The following is a 23511-nucleotide window of genomic DNA, read 5'->3' on the forward strand; positions in this document are numbered from 1 at the left end:
AAACCCTGTGTTTTTATGCATCCAGGTTCGACTATTAACATAAAACTGGGTAAAATGAACAACAAAACACAATTAACAAAGAAGTATAAAGATGTACACAGAAGAAAAAGATGACATAACCAAGAAAGAAAAATACGCAAACCCGGATGCACAAAAACAGAGGGTTTAAATGCACAGATAGTGGTTGATGACAATCACAAACACTTAGGTCACAAAAGGGAAAAGACAGCCAAAAGAGACACAGTAGGTGAAACTCATCAACAAAACATTACAAGCTGTCTTCTTCCAATTGTAATCATTTGATTGCAGTCAAGGGCGGCTTGTTTCAGCAAAAACCTCATTGGTCAAGCTATCCGTGCTGTTCCAGTTGGAATGAAATCCTCCACCCACATGGGCTTTTGTGGAATTGGTTTGACACCTACGATCTACATACTGAAAATCCGTTTACCTAACACAGGGGTGGGCAAAGTGGTCCTCAAGGGCCGCTCTAGGTGCCGGCAATTTATCCAACTGACTCACAGCACAGACAATTTAACCAATGAGACAGGAAGCACCAGACTCCAGTCATTGATTGCACTTTTAGGATACCGGATTGGGGAATAAGTCTCCTCCTGAAGGGATCCTTAGATCAGTATAACCTTTGAACAACAAATGTATAAACATGATCAAACTGATAATATTTTTAATTCAATCCTCACCATGCAGAATTATATATATATTTTTTTTTGCATACAGTGTTTTACGTTGTTTTGTTTTGTTTTGTATGTCCACAAACAATGTGTGCACAAGCTCATTGCTCATGGCTGAAATATTCTTTCAACTGTTGTATTCATTCAATTAAAAAGTCATTCATACATCTCGGCCTAAAAACACTAATGCCTAACAGATGTAATTAGATCCTTCTAATAACATTTCACAATCCTCTCCCACGCTGGGAAGCCACAAGCTTAAGACTTTGGTTGTGCTACTGTTGCATATTCAAAGTTGAAGTGGATGCCAAAGCCATTATCGGAGCATTTCCAGGTTACTTGCCTTTTCACACAAATTGACCTCTAACAGTATACAAGTTTACTTGTGAATGTATTACTGATTATACAATCACAGATGGCATGGCACAGATGGCATGGTGAGTCCCTTATTTAGAACTTTAACCTGAACTTGGATCCAACTTTTAAAGTTATTCTTAAGCTTATCTAACTGAACCGGCCCCAATTTTGAACTGCCTTGGGATTCACCCTTCATTTCCCGGAGGAAGCCCGATTGTTGACATTTACTGTAAACGTCAAGTATTCCCAAGAATATATCTCTGAAAGACAGTATAATGACACCAGAAGCATTTTTTGGGGTGTATACATTTTATGCTATTATTTTTTTAAAGATGCATACTTCATATTTTAACATCTGTGTGAGAACTCTTTTGCAAATAATGTTGAATGTATAGACGAAGTGAACCAAAACACATGAACGATATATTTCAAATTTGCTGCCCATATTTAATTAAAAACATTAAATCAATCAGTTCCTTTGCAAGAAAAGGGATTTGTTCTTGTGCAATATTTTACAAGATTATCTCAAAACAATTGAGTCATCTATTTGATATGCATGACTTCAATAATATCAATTGCAAACAGGCAAGTGTGGAAAAACCTGACAATTTTTACGATCCTAACTTTTTTATCTATTTATCTTTTATTTGTTATTTTTTGCAGGAGGTTATATTATATTCTGTGTTATTCATGCATGGCACAGAATACAATTTGGTAGTTATTTTTTCATATAATGAATGCTTAGAGGACTTTCCGTCTGATTACCGTATTTCCCGGACTATAAGTCACTTTTTTTTCTCCATAATTTGGCTTGGCCTGTGACTAATACTCAAGTGCAACTTATATATATTTTCTCTCTGAGGACTGACAGCCTGACACGTTTATTCTTTTTTCTTTTTGAAAGGCTTATGTTAACAGATGCTTAGCCTGTTGTTCTCCATTTTGCTGTTGTTACTGAAATACATTTTTAACGTTATCAAAAATACTCATGTTGGAAAGGCATTTTCATTGATTAGCAAAGGACTAATGAAAATGCTCATTAAAAATGGATTAAAATGCAATTCAAAGTGCAAAAGTGCTTAATCCATTGATTGATTTGTTTCAATTCTTATATCTAATTTAGTATAATTATTTCCACATTTATTTTTGCACTCATTTTTCACATTTCTTAAAAATGCATTTAGATTTGTTAATGAATCTTTCCATATCTATTTTTACTTCTTTTTTTGAACTGATTTGTACTATTTTTGTCACTGTTTTCTTTTACCTTCTATTCATTCATTTCTAATTTTAGCCACTTTAGCATATTCCACTATGAATTTTCACAAGACATGAATAGCTGTTCAAAAGGTTTACATTAACACCAGAAATTATTGGTGCATAAGGCATAGTAAGTAAGTGCATGAGCTATTAAACTACTTTTACAACATTGTGGAGACCTATAAAGCAGGGAGAAAGGACTTGTTCATGCCACTATTCAGTGTCATCTCAGGGACATTCCAGGAAGCAATACTAGAGTTTCCAGACTTTGACATTATTTAAGTGCTGTGTTGTCCTCAAGAAGCTGCCAGCTCACTTCTGTCTGCAGCAGTGAGGATGTAAACTTTACCTTACGGGTAAGTGTTCTATGTGTTCTTTTAAGGCTGTTTGCAGACTGAGACTTCAGCAATGCATCTCATTATAAACATTAGTCAGGTTGTACTAATATGTGATGGCCACAGAGTTGTAGCAGGCACGTTTTGCTGACGCAAAACCTTTTACAGACATCTCAATTTTTAGCCATGCCTTTTTAGACCCCCAGAGAGAGAGTGATATGTATACTTTTTTTTCTTAGGGAGGACACACAGTAAAATTGTTGCTCCTTTATTATATGTTGACAGATCGGAAAGAAGATCTGAGATTTTTTTTTAATTTAGGGATTAGTTTAATTCATTACATTTCTGCCCGGCGGACGAGTGGTTAGCACGTCAGCCTCACAGTTCTGGGGTCGCGGGTTTGATGCCAGGTCGGTCCTCATTGTGTGGAGATTGCATTTTCTTCTTGGGCTTGTGTGGGTTCTCTACGGGTACCTCTCACATTCCAAAAAGATGCAGAGTAGGTTGGTTGAACAATTTAAATTGCCCCTATGTATGTATGATTGGTGGGTGGCCCGGGGCGCATTGGCATCGAAGCTCTGGGGTCATGGGTCCAAATCCAGGTCAGGTTCATCTGTGTGGTATTTGCATGTTCTCTCCAGGCCTCCGTGGGTTTCCACCGGGTACTCCAGTTTCCTTCCACATTCCAAATACATGCATGGTAGGCTGATTGGACAATCTAAATTGCTCCACGATACGGGTGTGTGCATGGTTGTCCGTCTCCTTGTGCCCTCTGATTGGCTGGCCGCCGACTCACTGTGTCACCAGAGCTGGGATAGGCTCTAGCACCCCCGCGATCCGAATGAGGATAAATCGGTTCCGAAAATGAGATGAGATGTATGATTGGTTGTCCATTTCCTTGTACGCTGCAATTTGCTGGCTACTCATTCAGGGTGCCCGTAGTCAGCTCCAGCACCCCCTGCGAACGTTGATGTTCCCAGGGTAAGCGTTGTGGTCCTGAAAGTACTTGCATATTTTTTTCATACAACATAATATTCATCTCTATAAGTCACGTGGTGAGAAGAAGTCACCTCAGTCGTGCAATCCCCATTGACAGTTTGCCAAAACCACAATGGAGGGCGGAGTGACGCCACGGGGGCCAAAAAAAAGGATAAGGGGAACTCACAGTGCTTTTCTCGTCCAATCACTGCACTAATGGGAGGTAGCCTCGGAAAGATCCACTAAAACTTATATACAGTGGAACCGTGAAGGCACCATAGTGGTGCACCTCATCGCCCTGAAGCGCAAAGATCTCCGGTCCGATTCCAAGACAAGATGCTCTCAAACGCGAGTCCAAACTCGACCCGAAACTCCACTTGGCCAGAGGGACCTCGGAGCGAAAGAATCGCCTTACCGACGTTAATGTTCCTCGGCGGTGCCATCGGGAACATCGTCGCCATCGTCGTTCTCTCCCTATCCAGGCAGGAGAGGAAAAGCTCGGCTTTTTACACTCTAGTGTGCGGCTTGGCAGTGACCGACCTTTTGGGCACTTGTCTGGCCAGTCCGCTGACCATCGCCAACTACTTGGACGACCAGGTTTTGCAAGGTGGGACGTTGTGCGACTTCCACGCGTTCTTGCTGCTCTTCTTCGGTCTCACCGGGCTCAGCATCATTTGCGCCATGGCAGCCGAGCGCTACCTGGCCATCTGCTGTCCGTATTTGTACCGGCGCTGGAGGGTGGACCGGCGTTTTGCGCAAATCTTCCTGGTCTTCGTATATGCCGCTAATGTTCTCTTCTGCTGCCTGCCCGCCATGGGTGCGGCGAGGAGCCGCTTACAAGCGTCCAAAACTTGGTGCTTCATCGACTTGAGGACCCCCGAACCCCTGGCTGCGGTGTACTCGGTCTTGTATGGGTCGGTGAGCGTGCTGCTCATCGTGGGGACCACCGCGCTTAACGTGGCCGTGTGTGGAGCGCTGATGCTTATGCGTCGGAGGGGCGCCCGACGGACCACTGACAGCTGCCGAAGTAGCCTAAAAGACAGGTGGAGGGCGCTCTCCTCCGCAGCTGAGATACAAATCATCACCGTGCTGGTCATGACCTCGGTGGTCGTGCTGGCCTGTTCGGCTCCGCTCGTGGTAAGTGGACTGGGACCCTTTGAGGAAGTGCATCTATTGATGGACCTCATTTCCATTGGGAATGAATCACTGCCATTCGTTCATTTTCTTAATTTCTTGTCCTCACAGGGGTCGTGGGGGGTGCTGGAGCAAATCCCAGTTGACTTGGGCTAGAGGCGGGGGGGGGCACCCTGAATTGTTGGCCAGCAAGGAGATGGAACCACCTGGTCTCGGACCGTCAGAGTAATCAATATTACCGTTTGAAATGAGAAAAGTTGTTATAATAATAATAAATCACTGCTAGCTTGAGTGGTTAGGGCGTCGGCCTCACAGCTCCGGGGTCCTGGGTTCAAATCCAGGTCAGTCCACCTGTGTGGTGAGAAAAAGATTGGGGATCGCTGGTTTAGTGTACAGTCCACCTACCATTCATGTTTCTGAAATGTGGGATGAAACTGGAGTACCCGGAGAAAACTCACGCAGGCCTAGGGAGAACATGCTAACTACACACAGGAGGAACGACCTGAATTTGAACCCACGGCCCCAGAACTGTTAGGCCAACGTGCTAGCCACTCACCCACTGGGCCACCATGATCATTAACATTGGTTAAAACAAAATATATATATATATATATAAAAGCAAGATGGAACATTAACCTTAACGTAGTAGTTGTAAGCCGCCTCGTGGTGTAGCGGTTCACTCGCCTCACTTCGGTGCGGGCAGGCACGGGCTCAATTCCCTTTGGTGACTCAGTGTGGATGGTTGTTTGTCCATCTGTGTGACCTACGGCTGACTGGCGACCAGTTTAGGTTGTAGACTGCCTTATGGCCAAAGTCAGCTGGGTTAGGCTCCAGCAACCCCCGCAACCGCTTCGAGGATGCACGGTATGGAAGATGAATAGTAGTTGTTTTAAGTTCATTTTGTCTACTTATTATCTATGTCAGGTTACAAAAAAACAACAACCTTAAAACACCACTGTCTGTCAAAAACGAATCAATTATCACAGAGTACATTAACCATCAAAAGTTGACACTGTGAAAAATAGCTCCACTAATGTCATTTTAAATGCAGAAAACTCAGTTGAGGGAAAACCAGCACAGAAAGGAAAATGTGGCAGATGATGGATTTTGCAGAATACGATCTTCGTCAAGATTTGAACAATAACACTACTTCTAAAGTTCGTGAGCATCACCGACATTCCTGCTGAAACACACTTGTGTTGTTATACAACTGCAAGCGTATGTTTAGTAAACGATAATTCTTTTTGAAAAACATTTGAGAAAACTGTAAGCCCAGTTTCTTGAGATTTGGGGCCCCAAAAAGGAGCATTATAACTTCTCCCTTCTCAGCCTAAAGTAGATTTTAAAGCCATTACATTGAAATCTCCCCACAACGTCTGAAACTAGTTGACCACATGTACTAGAACAGCACCAATGATCAAATCAATACCACAACAAAGCAGGGAACTAAATATCATAAAAATTCACATAACGAGGAACACCTTGACAGGATGCAAATGGCTAAGGAAAATGTTAATCTCTTAAATCGTTAATAAAAAATCGGAAATGCAGGGAAACATGACATAGGAAGGAACAAACCTACTGTGAAGTTTGCCATGGAGGGGGAACAAACCAGGGTTGGATCGGTTATCCTCACAGGGGTCACGGGTGCACTAGAACAACAAAAAACAAACATCACAAAAAGAATACTGGGGACAAGGCAGGTATTGGCTGAGAACACAAGTGGGCAGATCACAACAGGTGAAAGCAATTGGTAATCACAAGTACAAGTCAAGCAAAACTGGATTTGTTTGAATATTGGTACTATTTTGTTGTTGTTTTGTCAGATACGACAAAATATAGACAATGTTGCACGAACCTATCATAATTTTTGCATAAACATGCAGGGTATGCTGGTTGAACACTCTAAATTGCCCCTAGATATTACTGTGAACGTGAATACTTGCCCATCTCCGACAAGCGGTTCAGAAAATGAATAAATAAAACTATGTACTAATTCCAAATGTGGCAGTATTATTGAAGTATCCCTTGGAAATATGTGAAACATTAATGTCAGATCTCAGCTCCTAAAGCATAACGCTTTTATTGCCTTCCAGGTCCGTGTGTTCACCAACCGTCTCATGTTGGAAAATGACCCCAAAGCTGACCTGGCGGCCATTCGAATCGCATCCGTCAACCCCATTCTGGACCCTTGGATCTACATCCTGCTCAGGAGATCTCTTTTTCGACGAATACTAAGCCTATCTAGGCGATGTCGAACTCATAGCAGTAGCACATTGACCAAGCGAGGACGTCTATTTTACCCCGAAGACGCCAAAGACAGCCATACGCTCGGTCAAACAATGTGCATGGGCATCAGGACTTAACACCCTGTCCCAGTAAACTTTGTTGATAATAAATTATGGGGGTGATGGCTTCTTTTTGATGTACAGTATGTTTAAAAAAATGAGTATGATAACAGCAGGTTAAGTATTTATTCATGCACTCCATTGTCATAAATAATTTTATCAATTCTTATTTTAAGTACTTTATTTATTTTTACAAAATTCCTCGTGAAGCCCTAAGCAATTTATCACTATTTTAGCATTGTTGGTGGTTGAAAATCATGTTTCCTGTTCAAGATGTCATAATTCAAGTTTGCAAAACTAGAATAGTATAAAATTCCAACGTATTGAGTATTGTTATTTGGTGGGAAACCGCCGCCAACGTCTATGAACTGTGCCGTTTCCCATTCTAGGGAACATTAAAATAAGATTAGACTGTGGAATTCTGGTCTTGCGCCAAGCCTTATGCATGATATCAAGATGAGAAAGCTAAAAAAAAAAAAAAAAATCTGGTGGCTCGTAGCCAACAATGTGTATTCCAATAGCCCACCCAAACCCAGCTCCGTTTTATTTTTTTAATAAAACTATCACTATATTGTTTCCATTGTGCTTTACTATTGTACTCAATAGGGTCTGCAAATATTGATATAATTTGCTGCTTTCCTAACTGAAAATGAATTTACACTAATGGAAATGCAACATTTAGTGCAGTCTAGTATTCTATTTTATTACTTTTGAAACATTTAAAAATAGCATTTCTTTTCATCAGAAGCAAAGTCAACCGTTCAAAACTGCACCGCTCCAAAACATTTTTGTACCATGAAAACCATAAATAAAAATCTAAAAACATTAGCGGAGTAAAAACTCATCAAATAATTATACAAGTCTTACAAAGAATCCATCCCCATATTAACACCTCTTTGTACATCCCAGTGAGGCTTCCTTTAATACAAGCCGATATCCAAGTTCAAAAAGTTTTTCCTAATCGTCCCCCTGACTCAAACTTGGAGAAAAAGAATATTAGAAATTTAAGTGAGGTCAAATATAGATCTTTACAAACATCAAGGGATGAATTTGAATTTTACACATTACTAAATATGTATTTGCATTGAGTCGAACTTCTGATTGGCTGTGAGTTGAGTACTCCCATTTACTGCAAAAATGCAACCTAACAAGATTCAATGCCAAAAATTCTGCCTGTTTTGACAGACGCATTTTGAAACTGATCATTAAAAACGTGTTTAAGAAGGTTAGACTATGATGTCTTTTCCCATGTACAACAAAGGAAGCTTAATGTCGAGTATTTCTTTCCCTCCATTATGATTCCCTTTTACTAGTTTGTTAATTTACAGTTCAAATTAAAAGCAGATCGGCGAAAGAATTTCAATAGACAAATACAAAAACAATACTTTAACTGATAGAAGAAGACATGGCTAGAAGTAATTGTTAAAGGTTTAGCAAATTTTTAAGCGCCTCAAAAAAATCCAGCAGTAACTCCACCCAATCATATTTGGTTATGTGAACCATTTTTATATACTAGCATTACTTAGACTTCCTTCATAAAACAAAAAGTTCCATTCCATAAAGACTACACGACCAAAAACGCACACAAAACCCCAAAAAAACAAATTCACTTGAACATAATAAGAAAATACAGTAGAAAAACTGGAGCGCATTTTCTATTGCTGCTAAACAATGCTCAGCATCAATTTCTAATAAATACATGATTGATGACTGGTTTTATTGATACTCAAATTGAGCATTATCTTATCATCATCCATCGGAGTTGGCAGTTCAATTGATTATTGCACAAAGCAAACCTCGGATTCCTTTACGTATGTAGCCAGCGACTATTAGAGATGGAAATCAAAGGATATTTCGTATGAGAACACTTCTATTGATAATGTGCAAAATATAGTTTTTATGAAGGGGGGGAAAAAAGAAATATGACAAACCGTGGTTCAGGTTGATACTTTGCCTGGCAATGCCCGAGAACCATTGATAAAAAAATTAATATCAATCATCAGCATGACAATAACCCACTTTGTCGGATTGATTTGTATTGATAATTTCATCTCCCTTCATAAAAAGCTAAGTTTAAACTTTTTTTTCTTGGATAGATGAAGCAATGAACTTTGTAATTTGAAGCGCTGTAGACAATTTATAAAGAAAACTGCTTTTTCCAAACATGTACACGAATCATGACACATTCGAGTGTTATGAGAAAAGTGACTGGACTATTTAGACGTTTCGAACTTGTCTAAACCGCACTAATCCAATTATAATACAGTAGATATGTTTTCTTCCTCTGATTCTGTCCGAGTGGGAAACATTTTTCGGGCTCTGAACATTTTGAAACATGAAACGTGAAAGTTGAATTTCAACCACATCGTTCCGAAAGGAAAAAATTAAACATTAAGGCTATTCACGATGTTTCTGTTGTTACCAAAAGTAACATGACACGTGTTATGTGTGAGATCCCAGTTGCAGATGACAGGACTCCCTTAGAAAATAAAAATGCCCCATCCTATGTTGTGTGCGCGTCTGAAAATGTCCCATCCGAGTGTTGCGCCGTGCCCGGTCGCTCAAAGACTCTAAACTGAAGTAAGAGACTGTAAAACTCAGCAAGGTTTGGATGCGGAGGAGCATGGGAGAGGTCAGGTCATTGCTATCCCGCTCTTCCGGTTTGGAACACTCACTGTTGTGTGACAAAGTGCTGCTGGGATGGCGTCGAAAGCGCACGCTAACGTCTATAGGAGGGCGAGCCCAAGCAGACGACAGCCCGTTTTTTTTTTTTTTTTACACCACGTACTGGTGTTGGTTGCCGCTGGGGTGTGGCGTGTAGGCCTGACGACTATACTGGAAGTGGTCAGTCAGGACGGTGTTCCAACTGTGTTGCTGCTGCAGTGATGCATGCGAGCCATTGGCCTGATGCTTTTGGAACGCTGGGTTGTCAAAGGACATCAGGTCTTGCTTGCTGCTTGGCAGCAGTTTCTTCTCATGGTTGGCATCATACTTGGCCTGTTGGGGAGAGGATGGGGATGATTACATTGGAACTGAATGGAATAGTTCTTCAAAAAAGGGGTGTCTTACAGTGTGGAAACTAGGGGGCAGGTCATGATTAATGGACAAGTGCAGGACCAAATAAATTGTCAACTATTTGGATGTTTGGCGAACTGTTTAGGGACGTTCTTGACTTGAAAAATCCCAAAATCTTCTTTTCAAAAGGTTCTTATTCAGTTTTATTGAAGTTTCTTAATTTAGAAAGAGAAAAAATATATGGATCGCATTTTTGGGACTATAAGTCGCACTAGCCAAAAATGCACAGTGAAAAGGGGTGAAAAAATCCTAAACGCATAACAGACATGTTATCTTGAAAAGTATTTAAAATAAATAATAAAATAAGAACAGAGGCAACAAAAGGCTCAATAGATTTAGAAAAAAAATAATAATTTTTTTTTGGTAAACCCTTCTCAGTTGTTTTTATAAGTTATAGGTAGGCGATTCTATGGGTTCGCCGTGGTCACCCCTCTGCCAGTAATTCAAACCTATGTGTTTCAGTACGTCTGTCTGCAAATTAATATTCAGGATAACCCAACAATGAAGAAAGGGAAAGTTATTAAATTCACAGCATATTTTTGTGGTATGAAATAGAAGAAGTGATTACATTTTGGGACAATAAAGTCAAAGGTCACAATGATCAGAAAAGGAATTTATCAGCAACTATTCACGTGCTATTACTGACATGGAAATTCTAACCTTATTGTAGAGGAAGACCCCGACGATGGCCGTCATCATGCCCAGCACATTGGTGAGCGTGACTGGGTTGCGCAGCATAAACAGCGAGATGCTGATGACCATGATCCTCTTGGTCGCATTTGCCACAGCGTAGCTGAGGGGGCTGACCAGATTGAGCACGCTGAAGGCAATGACGTTCTGAGCAAAGTTGCAGAAGCCACTGATGAGCAGTAGAACAACAGTTCTGGTCCAACCGGACATGTCCCACTGTGAGGAAAGCACGAGACACTCAGACAATGCTTGGGGTCAAAAGCAAGGGGGACGAGTGAATTCGTACCAGATCATCATTGACCAGAAAGACCGAAAGGTCGACGAGCACCCAAGTGGGGAGCATGAAAATCACAGCATTGAAGCCCAAAATGTTCAATAGACGCAGGTGGTGGATGTGTGTGTCACGCAGCACCTAGAAAACAATAAAAGATCTCTTAAAACACCCTCCTGCCCGGGAACAGGCTATAAAACTTGTTTACACGCAGATCCTCTCCCATGATTTTATTCAACCTCATTCCAAATGAAACCTGAAGAAGGAACTGCAGCATGTGAGGAGAAGGAAATACTTCATAAAGTCTGGTTTTAATTTAAAACGTGTATCTGCGTTCATACTTGACCTGTCTTATATGAAGGAGTCTGGTGGAAATTTTTGAGGAAAAACACACATCCGTCCTGTAGGCAACTGTTACATCATGAACTGATAAACACACGTGTCTAGACTTTCAATGCGTGTACCTTTTTGGAGAAGATATTCTGCAGTGAGAAGCAAAGTGTGGCAGCTAGAGCGCTGATCAGGCCCGAAACATCGAAGGATAACTCTGTCGCCGTGGCAAGCAGCACTCCGCCAATGATGGGGATCAGAGATACGTACACCTTGCGTGGGGATGGCACAAAAATTAGTTGATGCAATCAACGAGACATAGTTAACATATTGGATGTAAAGGAGTACTGAGCAAGTAGGAATTATAATATAAAGTGGTCAAAACATTTTGACTAGTGTGATTTGACTGACTGATTATATACTTATATATACTGATTATATACACACATACATACACATGTACACACATACATATATATACACATAAATATATATACACATACATATATACACATACATATATACATATATACACACATACATATATACATATATACACATACATATATACACGCATATACACACATACATATATACATATACACATAAACACACATATATGCATATACATACACATACACATATATTTCTTTTTTTTTAATGGATGAAACTACCTCCAGTAAACTTTTCCCCCTTTTTCACGTTTTTTTTCTATCTCATTTAATCCATCTATTTTACCACGAAATGTTCCTGCATGATTTCATTTCATTTCCATTTATTTTAGCTGGGCACAAACAGGACTTGTGGACTGAGGCGTCATATTCAGCTACGACATTTCAGTCTGTGCGAACAGTGGAGTGCAAAGTAAACATGACACACGGATGTAACACGCAACCCTCAAAAGGTTGCATTCATTCACACAATATGGCAAAATTACTCTAGTATGTACAAAAAGTAAAAGATAAGCTTTTAATGTTATCGATTGTATATTGATAAATGGGCTTTTATATACATATATAAATCATACCATAATTATGTATCAATTTGCTAGAAATGCATGCCTTTTAAAGTTCAAGTATTGAACAAGTTGAAAAAAAACTTTAAAAGCATGTTTTGATCCAATTTTTTGTCATCCATTAAAATAAAAAAAAAATAAAAAACCTAGATTTGACTTTGAGAACAGTCACAAGGGGAAATAAAAATTTCTAAGATGAACTCCAACCCCAACTTTAGAAGCTCTCATGCCTGTAATGTAATACGATCTGCAGTGCCATGTCACCACTGCAAAAAAAGGAGTGCAGGGCCAAAGAGGAAAAGCCTTCCTGGTTGCCGCAAAGTTACTCACCTTGGTAGTTTGCTTCTCCCTCATGATGATCCTTGACAAGAGAACCACCCATATTGGCATTGTGGCTTTGACTGCAATGGAGGTTAAAAAAAAATAAATACGTTGGTGACAATGAGATTGTGAAATGACACATGCTCCAATCTAATACAACGGAAACATAAATTTTAATTGTTGTTGCTGGTTAAGTCCTCATCGGAATTCACGGCACGGTACTTTTTTTTCTTCAAATGTGAGACAACAAAATGCAATAAATACAACTGGGAACACTATAAATTCAATAACACATGCAAATAATAAAGAGGAACAGTGCACAACAGTTTGGTTCTAAAACACTGCAAAGTGCAGCCACAGATAACTTCTAAATGAAAAACCTCTGTGCAGCGCTCAATGTCATTACCTCTGGGATAAGTATAATGGAATACTTTTTGGATACACATCTGGATAGCATCTTGAGGACTATTCATGTTGTCAATTTGTTTATAAATATCATTAAAGTCATCAGATGGATGGATAGATGTATTCATGTAAACAGCGGCATTTATTTATATATTTTTTTGCTCCATATACACATGAAAATATATAAGAATTAAACAGGCAGCTCGGTGGAGCAAGTGGTTAGCTTGACGGCCTAACAGCTCTGGGGTCCTGGGTTGAAATCCAGGCGACGCCCACCTGTGTGGAGTTTGCATGTTCTGCCCGGGCCTGCGTGGGTTTCCTCCGGGAACTCCGGTTTCCTCCCACATTCCAAAAATATGCATAGTTGACTGATTGGACACTCCAAAATTGCCCCTGGGTATGGATGTGATTTTGCATGGTTGGGGTTTTCCACCATCTTTTGGCAATAAGTGCCTAGGAACTACATTGAAATGAATGAAGAAACATCATTTTGTCACTATCATCCACCTTTGTCCTGACTGTTGTACTGTGTTGAAGTCTTGGGGGGGGAGAAATGTGATACAACATAGGCATGTTTACAGTGGATTGTCTTAATTGATTGACATTAAATTGTAAAACAACTTTGGATGGTTTACAACCACTGCTCCAAAGTTAGATGAATCAATGCTTCCGCACAATTACGTTGGCTAGCTGGCTAGCACCTATGTTTCTAGACAACAACATATATGATATTTAAGACGCAATGTGAAAAATCCAGCATTGTTATAAGCTGCCAAATGTGTTGGACACAATCAGGGAAGCAAAGTTTGAAAATAAAGCCACACTTGAATGTAAGAAGGACAGACCAGCTTCAGCCAAGCTAACGATAAACATCGGGTGATGCTATTCCCCAAAAAGATGACTTTAAATGGATAACTTACCGGTGTGCGCGTAAGAGACGGGGACTTTCCATATGCTGAAGTGAGCCGAGACCGATGCAAAGTATTTACCGAAAGCTAAAGGGAGAATACTCCACCAGTAGAGCCTCTTTGACACTTCTGTTTTGGGGACTCCCCATGCCCGCAACAGCGGTGGGAGGAAGACGACAATGGAGCAAATGTGAAAAAGAGACACGGTGACCGGGTAGGGGAATCCGTTGAGGATGATTTTGTTGATGACGTTTCCCCCCGAGCTGACAGTGAACCAGCAGACGCAAAGGACAACTATCCGGAAGCCTTCCCTGACCTGAGCCCGCTCCACCGCGGCCATCTTTCACAGCAGCGGAGTCAAGTGACGCGTCACCGGCGTCGAGCTTCTCTTCCTTGCTGCGCTGCCGAAGAGAACACGTCGAAATCAAAGCTTGTCTCTATTGGCCAATGAGGACCACGCTGCCGGTTGTCACCACGAGAAGAGGACACACACACACACACCAGTTTAAAATGCGCCTTAAAAGTAAAACAAATAAAATAATATGTTTGTGGTATATTGAAAGCGTGCAGAGGCGGATCTAGAATGTGATTTACAGGGGGGCGAGAGGGTGACAGAAACTTTGGGAGGTGGTGGTAAATATTTCATGATTGTATGATATACCTGCCAATTGTTTACGTTTTCCTGTATTTTATCCGTTTTTTGATCATTTCAAATTGTATACGCCTTACAACAACTTTTGCATGTTTTTTTAGTAGGGCCTCACAGCTCTAATCCAGGTCATGTCCATCTGTGTGGAGTTTGCATGTTCTCCCTTAGGCCTGCATGGGGTTTCTCCGGGTACTCCAGTTTCCTCCCACATTCTAGAAACATGCATGGTAGGCTGATTGAACACTTTGCCCCTAGGTATGGGCGTGAGTGTGCATGGTTATCCGTCTCCTTGTCATACAGTGTCATACAGCGACAATGTGAACACCCAATGCTTGCATCGTGAGTTAAAGGATTACGAACAAAAGGTGGAAACAAACTCTCAAGGAAACAGATTATGAGACAGAACTCCTCATTAGCCATTAACTGGTCAACTGATTGAATCAACTCGTGATGTGGCATGAACTGTTCAACTGTAACTGAAAGCGTGAGGTTTCTGCTCAATAAAAGGAGCCTGCAAACTGCAATGAGACAGAAGTCCATGTGATTGGATGTGGGTAGTGGCAGTGAATTAGTTAACATTGGTTGCCGTTGACTGGGTTACATGTCTATGACACTGATCATTCATTGTCAGTCAAAATGTTACTTGAATAATCCATTTTTATTTGAAAACATTTACAAAGTAGAAGTTAACAACAATTTTACTATTTGAGGCTAAAGAAAGCATCAATAAGCAAAAGAGATGAAAATTGAAGAAGTATTATGATATTGCTGCAACATAGTGTCCATTTTTAAATGTAGATCATGTAGAAATGAGTGTATTTTTAGTATGTCTGGACAACTTGAATATTAATGTATATCACTTTGAAGTGGTTATCCCAAATTCGGATATAATTCAGTGGGGCAAGACATAGAAAATGTAAACAGATACAAGCCCATTAATTTATATGCAATGATGGATTGAGACTAACATGAGATACAATACTAACTAACAACAAAAGGATTAAAATGTAAATCCCTCTATATCTGTAGGATGAAATAAATACAGCTATCTTTACATTTCTATGACGTTTTACAGTTGAATGGGGTATGGGAAAATACAGAAATATTTCAGATTCAAGTTAAGATTAAAAAAAATAAATCTGAATTAGGTGATTTTGACGATCCATCTTGAAATATCCGTCACATGGTGGTAGTCCAGCCACAACCACTGGTGTTCATGACCCAAACAAACTGTAAAAATTGAAGACAAATTTAAGAATACTAGCACAATAACAATCAATTTTCACATGATTTTTTGGTTAGAAAAAAACTCACAGAATCATGCAGAACATGATAAAGATGTTCCACAACGCAATGAAGATGCGAAAGTAACGCAGGCTGAGAAGGAAGTCGCGGATGTTGTCACCTAAAGGAGATTCATAGGTTAAAAAAACAAACAGTACATACATTAATATTGTTTTACACATTATTACACACCAGTTGTTGGGCTTCCTGAATCATCCCCGAAACCGTGTGATTCTTTCCTTTTGCTGTAACACAATTCAAAACAACGCCCATGTTATTGTATAGGTATAACACTAGATTTATACAACTTGAGTCAATTAAAAATCATTGTACTCACAGTTTAAAATTAAGCACAGCTCCTGCATTGATCAACAAGGTCCTGTAAATATAAAGATATTGTATTATTATCACTGCCTTGTCTATGCATCAGCTAGGCGTTTGGTGAGGTGGCAGACACGGCCCTAACTAGCATGCCACACATATATATTTCGTTATACGTATAAAAAACGAATATTATACTTAGTTATGCCATTTGAACATGTTAAACGCGCGCTTGTCTCATTGAATAAATTGCATTACCCAAATAATAACAGGTCTCCGATCATCGTGTCAACATTAGATATTGGTGAACTTCCGTAATCGTCATCATAAAATGCGGCCAATGGGACTCAGTTTTCTCGAAAACAGTACCACATTTAAACCCTGAGTTTTGTTTGCAAGGTAAATGCAATGGCCCAAAATACAACACTAAAATCTGCAATACAAACTAGGATTCATTTATATTTTTGTCTGAATTTATTTTCAGGAAAACAGGGTAAATACATACGACAACTTTTATTTATTGATTTTAATGAACTGTCTTTGGGAACATGACACCCAGAAAAAACATGCCCGAGGCTTAAAAAACAAATATTGACCTAAAACCTGTCACGCAAAACGTTTTCTGTGACACCTTTAGTTCAGTGGACACCTTTAACATTGACTTGATAAAACGGTAAGTGTTTTTCCGTTCATTAAACAATTGAACACTCCCTAGACAGTTTGGTTTCAATCAAGGAAACTATTTTCCCCCACATCTGTATTGTCATTTTGTATCTGGACAGTATTTCCATTGATGCACGTTTTTTTTTTGTGTTTCACTGTGCATTTTTACTGAGTATTTTAAAAAGATCATGGGTCATACGTCCTTGACATGACAAAGTGCATTCCTGTTTTTCTTCATTCATTCATTTTCCATACAGCTTATGCTCACAATTTAACAATTCAGTTTATATGAACATTTATAAATGTATTTATAATTTCAATATATATAATGCAACAATAATTACTATATATTACATTATATTATGTGTTAATAATTTCTAACCTGTGGTAACACTATTGATTCCGGCTTCCAGTATAAAAATGTAAATGGTGTTTTACATACAATTACCTGTTACATACTTATCATTTCAAACTTCATATCTACTGTGTACAATGCAGTATAGTCCAGTTTGAACATTGATGCATATCTGCATGAATGGAGGTTTCAATTGTTCATTCATTGGTAAATTAGTGCCACCTAGCGGCAGTTTTTGGTGAGTCATTTTGTTTGTTGATGTATTTCTAATATTTAGCATCTCGGGTTAATCGCAGGGGGCTCATGAATATCCGATTATACCATTACATGTGCTAAGAACGTCATATTTAATCCACTCCAAGAAGTAAAATGATAAATTATCTCAGTTTGTTTCGATGCATTTTTTAGCAGGACTAAGACCCCCACACCCCCCTAATAAAGCGCCAGTGGATGGTGAAGACGTCAGCAGCTGTTGTGCAGACCTAAAAATTGAAGCGGCTGCCCCACAGCACATGCCATGATGAGGATGAAGATGGTGAGCATAGTGATGATGATGAAGATGATGATGATCATGGGGGGATGAATGGTATTAATAGGAAGGCTTGAGTGTCTCAGTCTTTCTCTGTCGAGGCTGGGGGGCTGTGTGGAGAGTCCCTGGACCGGGGTGCGGGGAAGGGGTCTTCCGATCTGGATTGTGCAGTTGGCCATTAATACGAGTGAGGAATCAGTGGCATAATAAAACAGGGCAACATGGATATGCTGGATGCCCTCAATTTGGGAGATTTAGCTCAAGCCTTCTCCAAAATGGGAATGTTTCCAATCTTTGATGTGGCTTATTACATCGTGTCCATCCTCTACCTCAAGTATGAGCCAGGTGAGAATTCAATTTTAACTGTTTTGTTGTTGTTGGGTGACTCATTTAGTTTTTAAATAGATCAATTCAATGCAATACACTGTCATTCATCCCTAGATTTTATCATCCTAAAGTCAAAGTGCGTAGTTAAAATACAGTGTATTTTCAAATATCCCTACAAGGACTTTCTGCTGATTTGACACAGCAAGGGCTCCTTTTCCATAAACAGTTTGACCTGTTACATAAAGTGTGCAGCTGTGTTGTGAAAGCTCGGCTTGTTTCAGTCTGAGACAAAAGTTTGACCCCACGGAGAAAATTACTCAGGTGAATTAAAGCCCTTTGGGAATTGACATTGTCCATGTTTTAAGACCCTTGAGCGACAGAGCCTTAGGTGGGTGAAATGCGAGCAAAGAGCCACACATGCCAGAAACTTGAGGTAAAAATAGAATGGTCTGAAATAGATCTTGGTGGGCCCATGAAGCCCCCCTTACTCTTGTAGGTTTCAGGACTAAGTGTGTGCTATGTGGACTGAATGTTAAATAAACATGCAACAATTTATTCCACTTTGTACTGAAGGAAATGTTGCCCCTTAGTTTGTAGGGACACTACAATAATATTAGGTTGTGTTTTTTTTACACACGACGTTACTCATACAACACAAAGCATTGAAATTGAACTATTTCAGTGCCATTTACAATTATAGACAGACAATCAAATGTGGCTCCAGACCCATATGTGGATTTTTTTTCATCACTCTGATGTGAATTTATATTAGTTTGTAGTAAAATAGATGAATTGTCCACTTGCAGGATCCTTTTCAAAGGCAGCTAGTAAACTTGTAATCTTAAATGTATTGTGAACTACTGTAACATTTCAGGTATGGGTTGGGGGCTAAAGTCTGCCTTGCTCAAGAACACTGCAACAATTTTAAAGAAACAGACATCTATTTGCATTTTCTTTTACTATTTAAGCGATTACTGTAAAACCGAGCACTGTAAACTCATCTCATTGTCTGGGCCGCTTTATCCTCATTAGAGTTGTGGGGGGTGCTGGAGCCAATCCCAGCTGTCTCCAGGCCAGAACACCCTGAATCAGTTGCCAGCCGATTGCAGGGCACACTCACACCTATACCTAGGGGCAAAGTGTCCAATCAGCCTACCATGCATGTTTCTAGAATGTGGGAGGAAACCGGAGTACCCGGAGGAAACCCACGCAGGCCCGGGGAGAACATGCTAACTCCACACAGATGGACATGACCTGGATTTTAACCTAAAAAAAGGAATACTTTTTTTGGTAGTTGTGCTAAAAGTTGAATATTTTATTGTCTAAAAAATACACTTAGAGTTACATTTTAATTGAGTAAAAGAACATATTGATGTGTATATTGCTCTCAAATGTGAATTCAACCCTAAAGTGTTTGCTGTGTATTATTCAGAATTAAAGTTTGCCAATCAAATGACTCATGCTGCCATTTAATCGCATAATTGCATTTTTCATGACTTCCTTGTACAACACATTGTAAGACCTCAAGAGGGTCAACTATGGTGTAAGGATAGGAGATACAAGTGTTGGGGTGGGTGAAGGATTTAGGACACAACAGATGTAAGGTGGGGGAGGAAGGAGTGAAGAAGTATCTATTCTTGGGGTGACATTTCTTCGCATCCAATTGCTTTAAAAGTGAGCACCACAACACCCTCATACACCTGTTGTTGAGGATTTGTGAGAAACAGTTATGCACTCACTGCTTCATTAACTGTGTGTGTGTGTGTGTGTGTGTTGACTATGTGCAATTACTGTTACTGCTAAATCACACTGACATTTAAAAAAAATATTGTAAGTAAATACTTTAGCATATGGAAATTAATTGCCGTATTTGTAGGTACTTCACAACTAGTAAATCTAATTAACATCAATAAGTGTATACGTACATCCACTTTCTCATCACTGTGCATGTTAACAGCTTATTGCACTAAATAAAAGCGTAGTCAACTCATAGGGTATGATAAAAGCTTCCTATCAAGAACATGCACTTGATGGTGGTCTGGGTGTGGACGCAGATGTGGTGCATTGACACACGTGGTTTACACTGATAGCAACTTGCAAAATAAGTATCCTATTTAAGAAAGTAACAGAAATACCAGACACCAAAATGAGCAAAAAGAGAATGCTCGTATCACCTTGTAATCATTTATATTGCCTTTGTGTGGGTGTTTCAATAATTGTACCGAATTAATTAACGGTGGAAGGGAAATGACACACTAAATTGCGAGTGTGAGCTTGAATGGTTACCTCATTGTGCCCTGTGATTAATAATCAAGATCAGATAGTACTGTGATCTCTACTTTGTGATTCTGGTGACACCCTCTCGCTCTCTCTCCACGTGTCGTACAGGCTCAGTGGAAGTTTCCCGCAGGAGTCCCGTGGCATCGTGGCTCTGTGCCATGCTCTATTGCTTTGGGAGCTACATTCTGGCCGACGTCATGCTGGGAACAAGCCCCATTGACTACTTCCAACACAACAGTCACATCCTGCTAGCCTCTGCTGTCTGGTGAGACACTTTTTTTTTTTTCACTTGGAAAAAAAAATCCTTTCATAATTTCCCTTTTTAAAGCACGAGCCAGATCAAATACAGTCTTTTTCGCCAGTTTGTTTTTTTAGTCCCATGTTTTGTTAGTGTATAGGTATAGGTTGCCACTTATTCAATTAAAGTTATGCTCTTCAAGGCAATCAAGACAATCCCAGGCAACAATCATAAGTCCAAAAAGGGTCGCAGGGGGTGCTGGAGCCTATCCCAGCTGTTTTTAAGAACCATGTAGGGAAGAACCTGAATTGGTGGCTAGCCAATCCCAGGGCACAAGGAGACAAACAACCATTCACACACTCATACCTAGGGGCAGTTTAGGGTGCTCAACCAGACTAGCAAGTATGTGTTTTGGGGATGTGGGATGAAATCAGAGCACCCCGAGAAAACCCACGCAAGATATATTGATATATTGTGTATAAAATACACACATAGAAAGACTTAGAAATGGAGAAAGCAGTCATACTTAGGAACTGTAAGATGCTCAGGGCATTGTGAACTGGCTTGTTGTCATGGTAACGCAGTCTCATGTTTTTTTGCACAACTTTTATCCCTTATTGTGCAATAAATGAAGTAACCTTTTGTAGCTGGGGTTTGAAATATATATTTTGAAACACCTGCCTTTGTTATATGTATATATTAACACAGGTACCTCATCTTCTACTGCCCGCTGAACCTCTTCTACAAATGTGTGGCTTTCCTACCTGTCAAATTGGTGTTGGTTGCATTAAAGGAAGTGGTCCGCGCTCGCAAGATTGCCGCCGGCGTCCACCATGCCCACCACGCCTACCACCACGGCTTCTTCATCATGGTCATCGTCGGTTACGTCAAAGGTAAAATATTTAGTGAAATGCACGATCACACCGGTGGGAATTGATGCAGACATATTGCAAATGTGGATGCTGTTTTTGCTCACAGGGTCTGGAGTGGCTCTAATTTCTAACTTTGAGCAGCTGTTGCGTGGCGTGTGGAGGCCTGAGAGTAACGAGATCCTCAACATGTCATTGTAAGTTGCCTCTGCACTGATACTCCCACCTGTCTCCAATTGGTGGATCCTGTAGGAGTAAAAAAAAAAAACAGTGTGTTACCATTTGGAAGGTTGAGAGCTGTCACTGACCTCCTGTTTAAAATGTTAACACCTGATCATTTATACACTGTTAAGCCTGTTTTTACAAAAAAAACAGCTGTAACAAAACAGTAGGAAAAAAATAATTGAAATAATCATTGACATTTAAATAGTCATAATAGACTCATAAATGACTAAACAATGCATTTCTTTCCAATTACAATATATTGTTTGTTTTTGTTGGTCTTTTCTATACAGTGAGATTTAGCATATATGTGAGTTCTATAAGTCTATTGCCTTGTTTCTCATGGTATTCCAAGCTTTAAGTAGACATAGACATACATATATACACACACATATATACATACATATATACACACATATATACATACATATATACACACACATATATACATACATATATACACACACATGTATACATACATATATACACACACATATATACATACATATATATACACACACACATATATACATACATATATACACATCAAATTAGATTAAATAACTAAATTTAGGTAATTTGTCTGTCTACTTAGAGCTTGGAATAACATAGAAAACAAGGAAAGACACTTCTAGAACTCTATTATAGGGCTAATTTTCATATCGTGATTGGAAAGAAAGGCATTATATACTTAAATAATCATCACATTTTTTCTTTTTTTTCCTTTGCAGCCCTACCAAAGCTAGCTTATATGGAGCCATCCTCTTCACCATGCAAGAGGCTCACTGGCTTCCAGTATCCAAGAGCATGCTCATCATCACCTTCACCCTCTTCATGGCCACCAGCAAGGTTTGCACCTTAAACAGAACACATCAAAGCCAATCATTGAAACTTAATTACAGCACAATTCCCTAATACAGCAATGAATTCACCTTAAGCTGTCTTTTCCACTTTCCTTAAGGTGTGGATGACTGCTCGCCACTCCCACGGCTCGCCGTTCGCCCTCATCGAGTCCTGGATTTGTCATCTGCTCTTCCGCTCCCCTCTGGGTGGTCCTGAAGAAGACCATCATCACCCTCCGGCTGCCCCGGCAACCTCGTCGCCGAAAAGCAAAGAGGACCTGAGTGAGGGGGTTAGAAAAAGGAAATCTAAGAAAGCCGAGTAGACCGCCACAAGAAGATCTTCACTCTACGGCAACTCTCTTTTCTAGAAGCGAAGGCGCTTTCAACGATTGAGACGCTATCTGTTTGAGCCAAAAAGTGCTCAAATTTTACATTACATCTCACAAGGACTCTGTAAATACAACTGTCCACTTCTAAATCTCCCCTTTTCATTTTGAAAGTTATTTATAACATTATAATCCTCGGTTAATTTATGGAGTCTTCCACATTTAGGTCTTCATGAGAGGTTCTATTTTGGTCCATTTCACCGGTTTCTGAACAGAAAGAAAAAGTCAATTAACATCAGACAAAAGTGAATAACGTACGCATAATGTGAAAAGAAAGAAGTTTTTATCTGGATGTTTAGGACAAATCAAAATATTTGAATAAATATATTGAAAAAATGTTGTCTTGTATTTTCTTTATGTTGTGGATGACATTAAGAGCGTATTTGATCACAATTAGCATTCATGTAGTAAGAGCTCATCTGGGAGACTT

At 39.7% G+C, this 23511-nt stretch overlaps 4 protein-coding genes across 4 annotated transcripts; 2 read left to right on the plus strand and 2 right to left on the minus strand.

Moving 5' to 3' along the window:
- The first annotated feature begins 3896 nt into the window (after window positions 1-3896).
- LOC144196927 (prostaglandin E2 receptor EP4 subtype-like) lies at window positions 3897-7583 on the plus strand. The gene is made up of 2 exons (XM_077717443.1): window positions 3897-4756; window positions 6850-7583. The coding sequence occupies exons 1-2, from the start codon at window positions 3956-3958 to the stop codon at window positions 7117-7119; spliced, it is 1071 nt and encodes a 356-aa protein (XP_077573569.1). The 5' UTR covers window positions 3897-3955; the 3' UTR covers window positions 7120-7583.
- Window positions 7584-8799: 1216 nt separating this feature from the next.
- slc35e1 (solute carrier family 35 member E1) lies at window positions 8800-14574 on the minus strand. The gene is made up of 6 exons (XM_077717801.1): window positions 14129-14574; window positions 12813-12883; window positions 11602-11739; window positions 11153-11278; window positions 10837-11082; window positions 8800-10098 (listed from the first exon to the last, which is right to left on the minus strand). Exons 1-6 carry the CDS (start codon window positions 14454-14456, stop codon window positions 9877-9879), a joined length of 1131 nt encoding a protein of 376 aa, XP_077573927.1. The 5' UTR covers window positions 14457-14574; the 3' UTR covers window positions 8800-9876.
- An 830-nt stretch (window positions 14575-15404) lies between these two features.
- On the minus strand, window positions 15405-16701 carry smim7 (small integral membrane protein 7). Its single transcript, XM_077717281.1, has 5 exons — window positions 16629-16701; window positions 16387-16428; window positions 16242-16294; window positions 16080-16170; window positions 15405-15995 (listed from the first exon to the last, which is right to left on the minus strand). Exons 1-5 carry the CDS (start codon window positions 16652-16654, stop codon window positions 15980-15982), a joined length of 228 nt encoding a protein of 75 aa, XP_077573407.1. The 5' UTR covers window positions 16655-16701; the 3' UTR covers window positions 15405-15979.
- Window positions 16702-17685: 984 nt separating this feature from the next.
- tmem38a (transmembrane protein 38A) lies at window positions 17686-23411 on the plus strand. The gene is made up of 6 exons (XM_077717936.1): window positions 17686-18262; window positions 20633-20789; window positions 21471-21655; window positions 21741-21828; window positions 22585-22702; window positions 22815-23411. The coding sequence occupies exons 1-6, from the start codon at window positions 18139-18141 to the stop codon at window positions 23016-23018; spliced, it is 876 nt and encodes a 291-aa protein (XP_077574062.1). The 5' UTR covers window positions 17686-18138; the 3' UTR covers window positions 23019-23411.
- Window positions 23412-23511: the final 100 nt, after the last annotated feature.

This window comes from Stigmatopora nigra, chromosome 5 (genome assembly GCF_051989575.1).
Source record: "Stigmatopora nigra isolate UIUO_SnigA chromosome 5, RoL_Snig_1.1, whole genome shotgun sequence".
Lineage (NCBI taxonomy): Eukaryota > Metazoa > Chordata > Actinopteri > Syngnathiformes > Syngnathidae > Stigmatopora > Stigmatopora nigra.

What these genes read in the sequence shown, in the direction of transcription:
- LOC144196927 (XM_077717443.1), top strand. Translation starts at nt 3,956, where the DNA reads ATGCTCTCAAACGCGAGTCCAAACTCGACCCGAAACTCCACTTGGCCA. An exon ending in CCTGTTCGGCTCCGCTCGTG is followed by an intron (nt 4,757 to 6,849) that starts GTAAGTGGACTG and finishes ATTGCCTTCCAG; the next exon opens with GTCCGTGTGTTCACCAACCG.
- tmem38a (XM_077717936.1), top strand. Translation starts at nt 18,139, where the DNA reads ATGGATATGCTGGATGCCCTCAATTTGGGAGATTTAGCTCAAGCCTTC. An exon ending in CTGCTAGCCTCTGCTGTCTG is followed by an intron (nt 20,790 to 21,470) that starts GTGAGACACTTT and finishes ATATTAACACAG; the next exon opens with GTACCTCATCTTCTACTGCC. An exon ending in CATCGTCGGTTACGTCAAAG is followed by an intron (nt 21,656 to 21,740) that starts GTAAAATATTTA and finishes TTTTGCTCACAG; the next exon opens with GGTCTGGAGTGGCTCTAATT.
- smim7 (XM_077717281.1), bottom strand. Translation starts at nt 16,654, where the DNA reads ATGATCGGAGACCTGTTATTATTTGG. An exon ending in GGAGACCTGTTATTATTTGG is followed by an intron (nt 16,429 to 16,628) that starts GTAATGCAATTT and finishes TTATATTTACAG; the next exon opens with GACCTTGTTGATCAATGCAG. An exon ending in TTCAGGAAGCCCAACAACTG is followed by an intron (nt 16,171 to 16,241) that starts GTGTGTAATAAT and finishes AATCTCCTTTAG; the next exon opens with GTGACAACATCCGCGACTTC.
- slc35e1 (XM_077717801.1), bottom strand. Translation starts at nt 14,456, where the DNA reads ATGGCCGCGGTGGAGCGGGCTCAGGTCAGGGAAGGCTTCCGGATAGTT. An exon ending in GGGAGAAGCAAACTACCAAG is followed by an intron (nt 11,740 to 12,812) that starts GTGAGTAACTTT and finishes TCCCCACGCAAG; the next exon opens with GTGTACGTATCTCTGATCCC. An exon ending in GGGTCTTCCTCTACAATAAG is followed by an intron (nt 10,099 to 10,836) that starts GTTAGAATTTCC and finishes TCTCCCCAACAG; the next exon opens with GCCAAGTATGATGCCAACCA.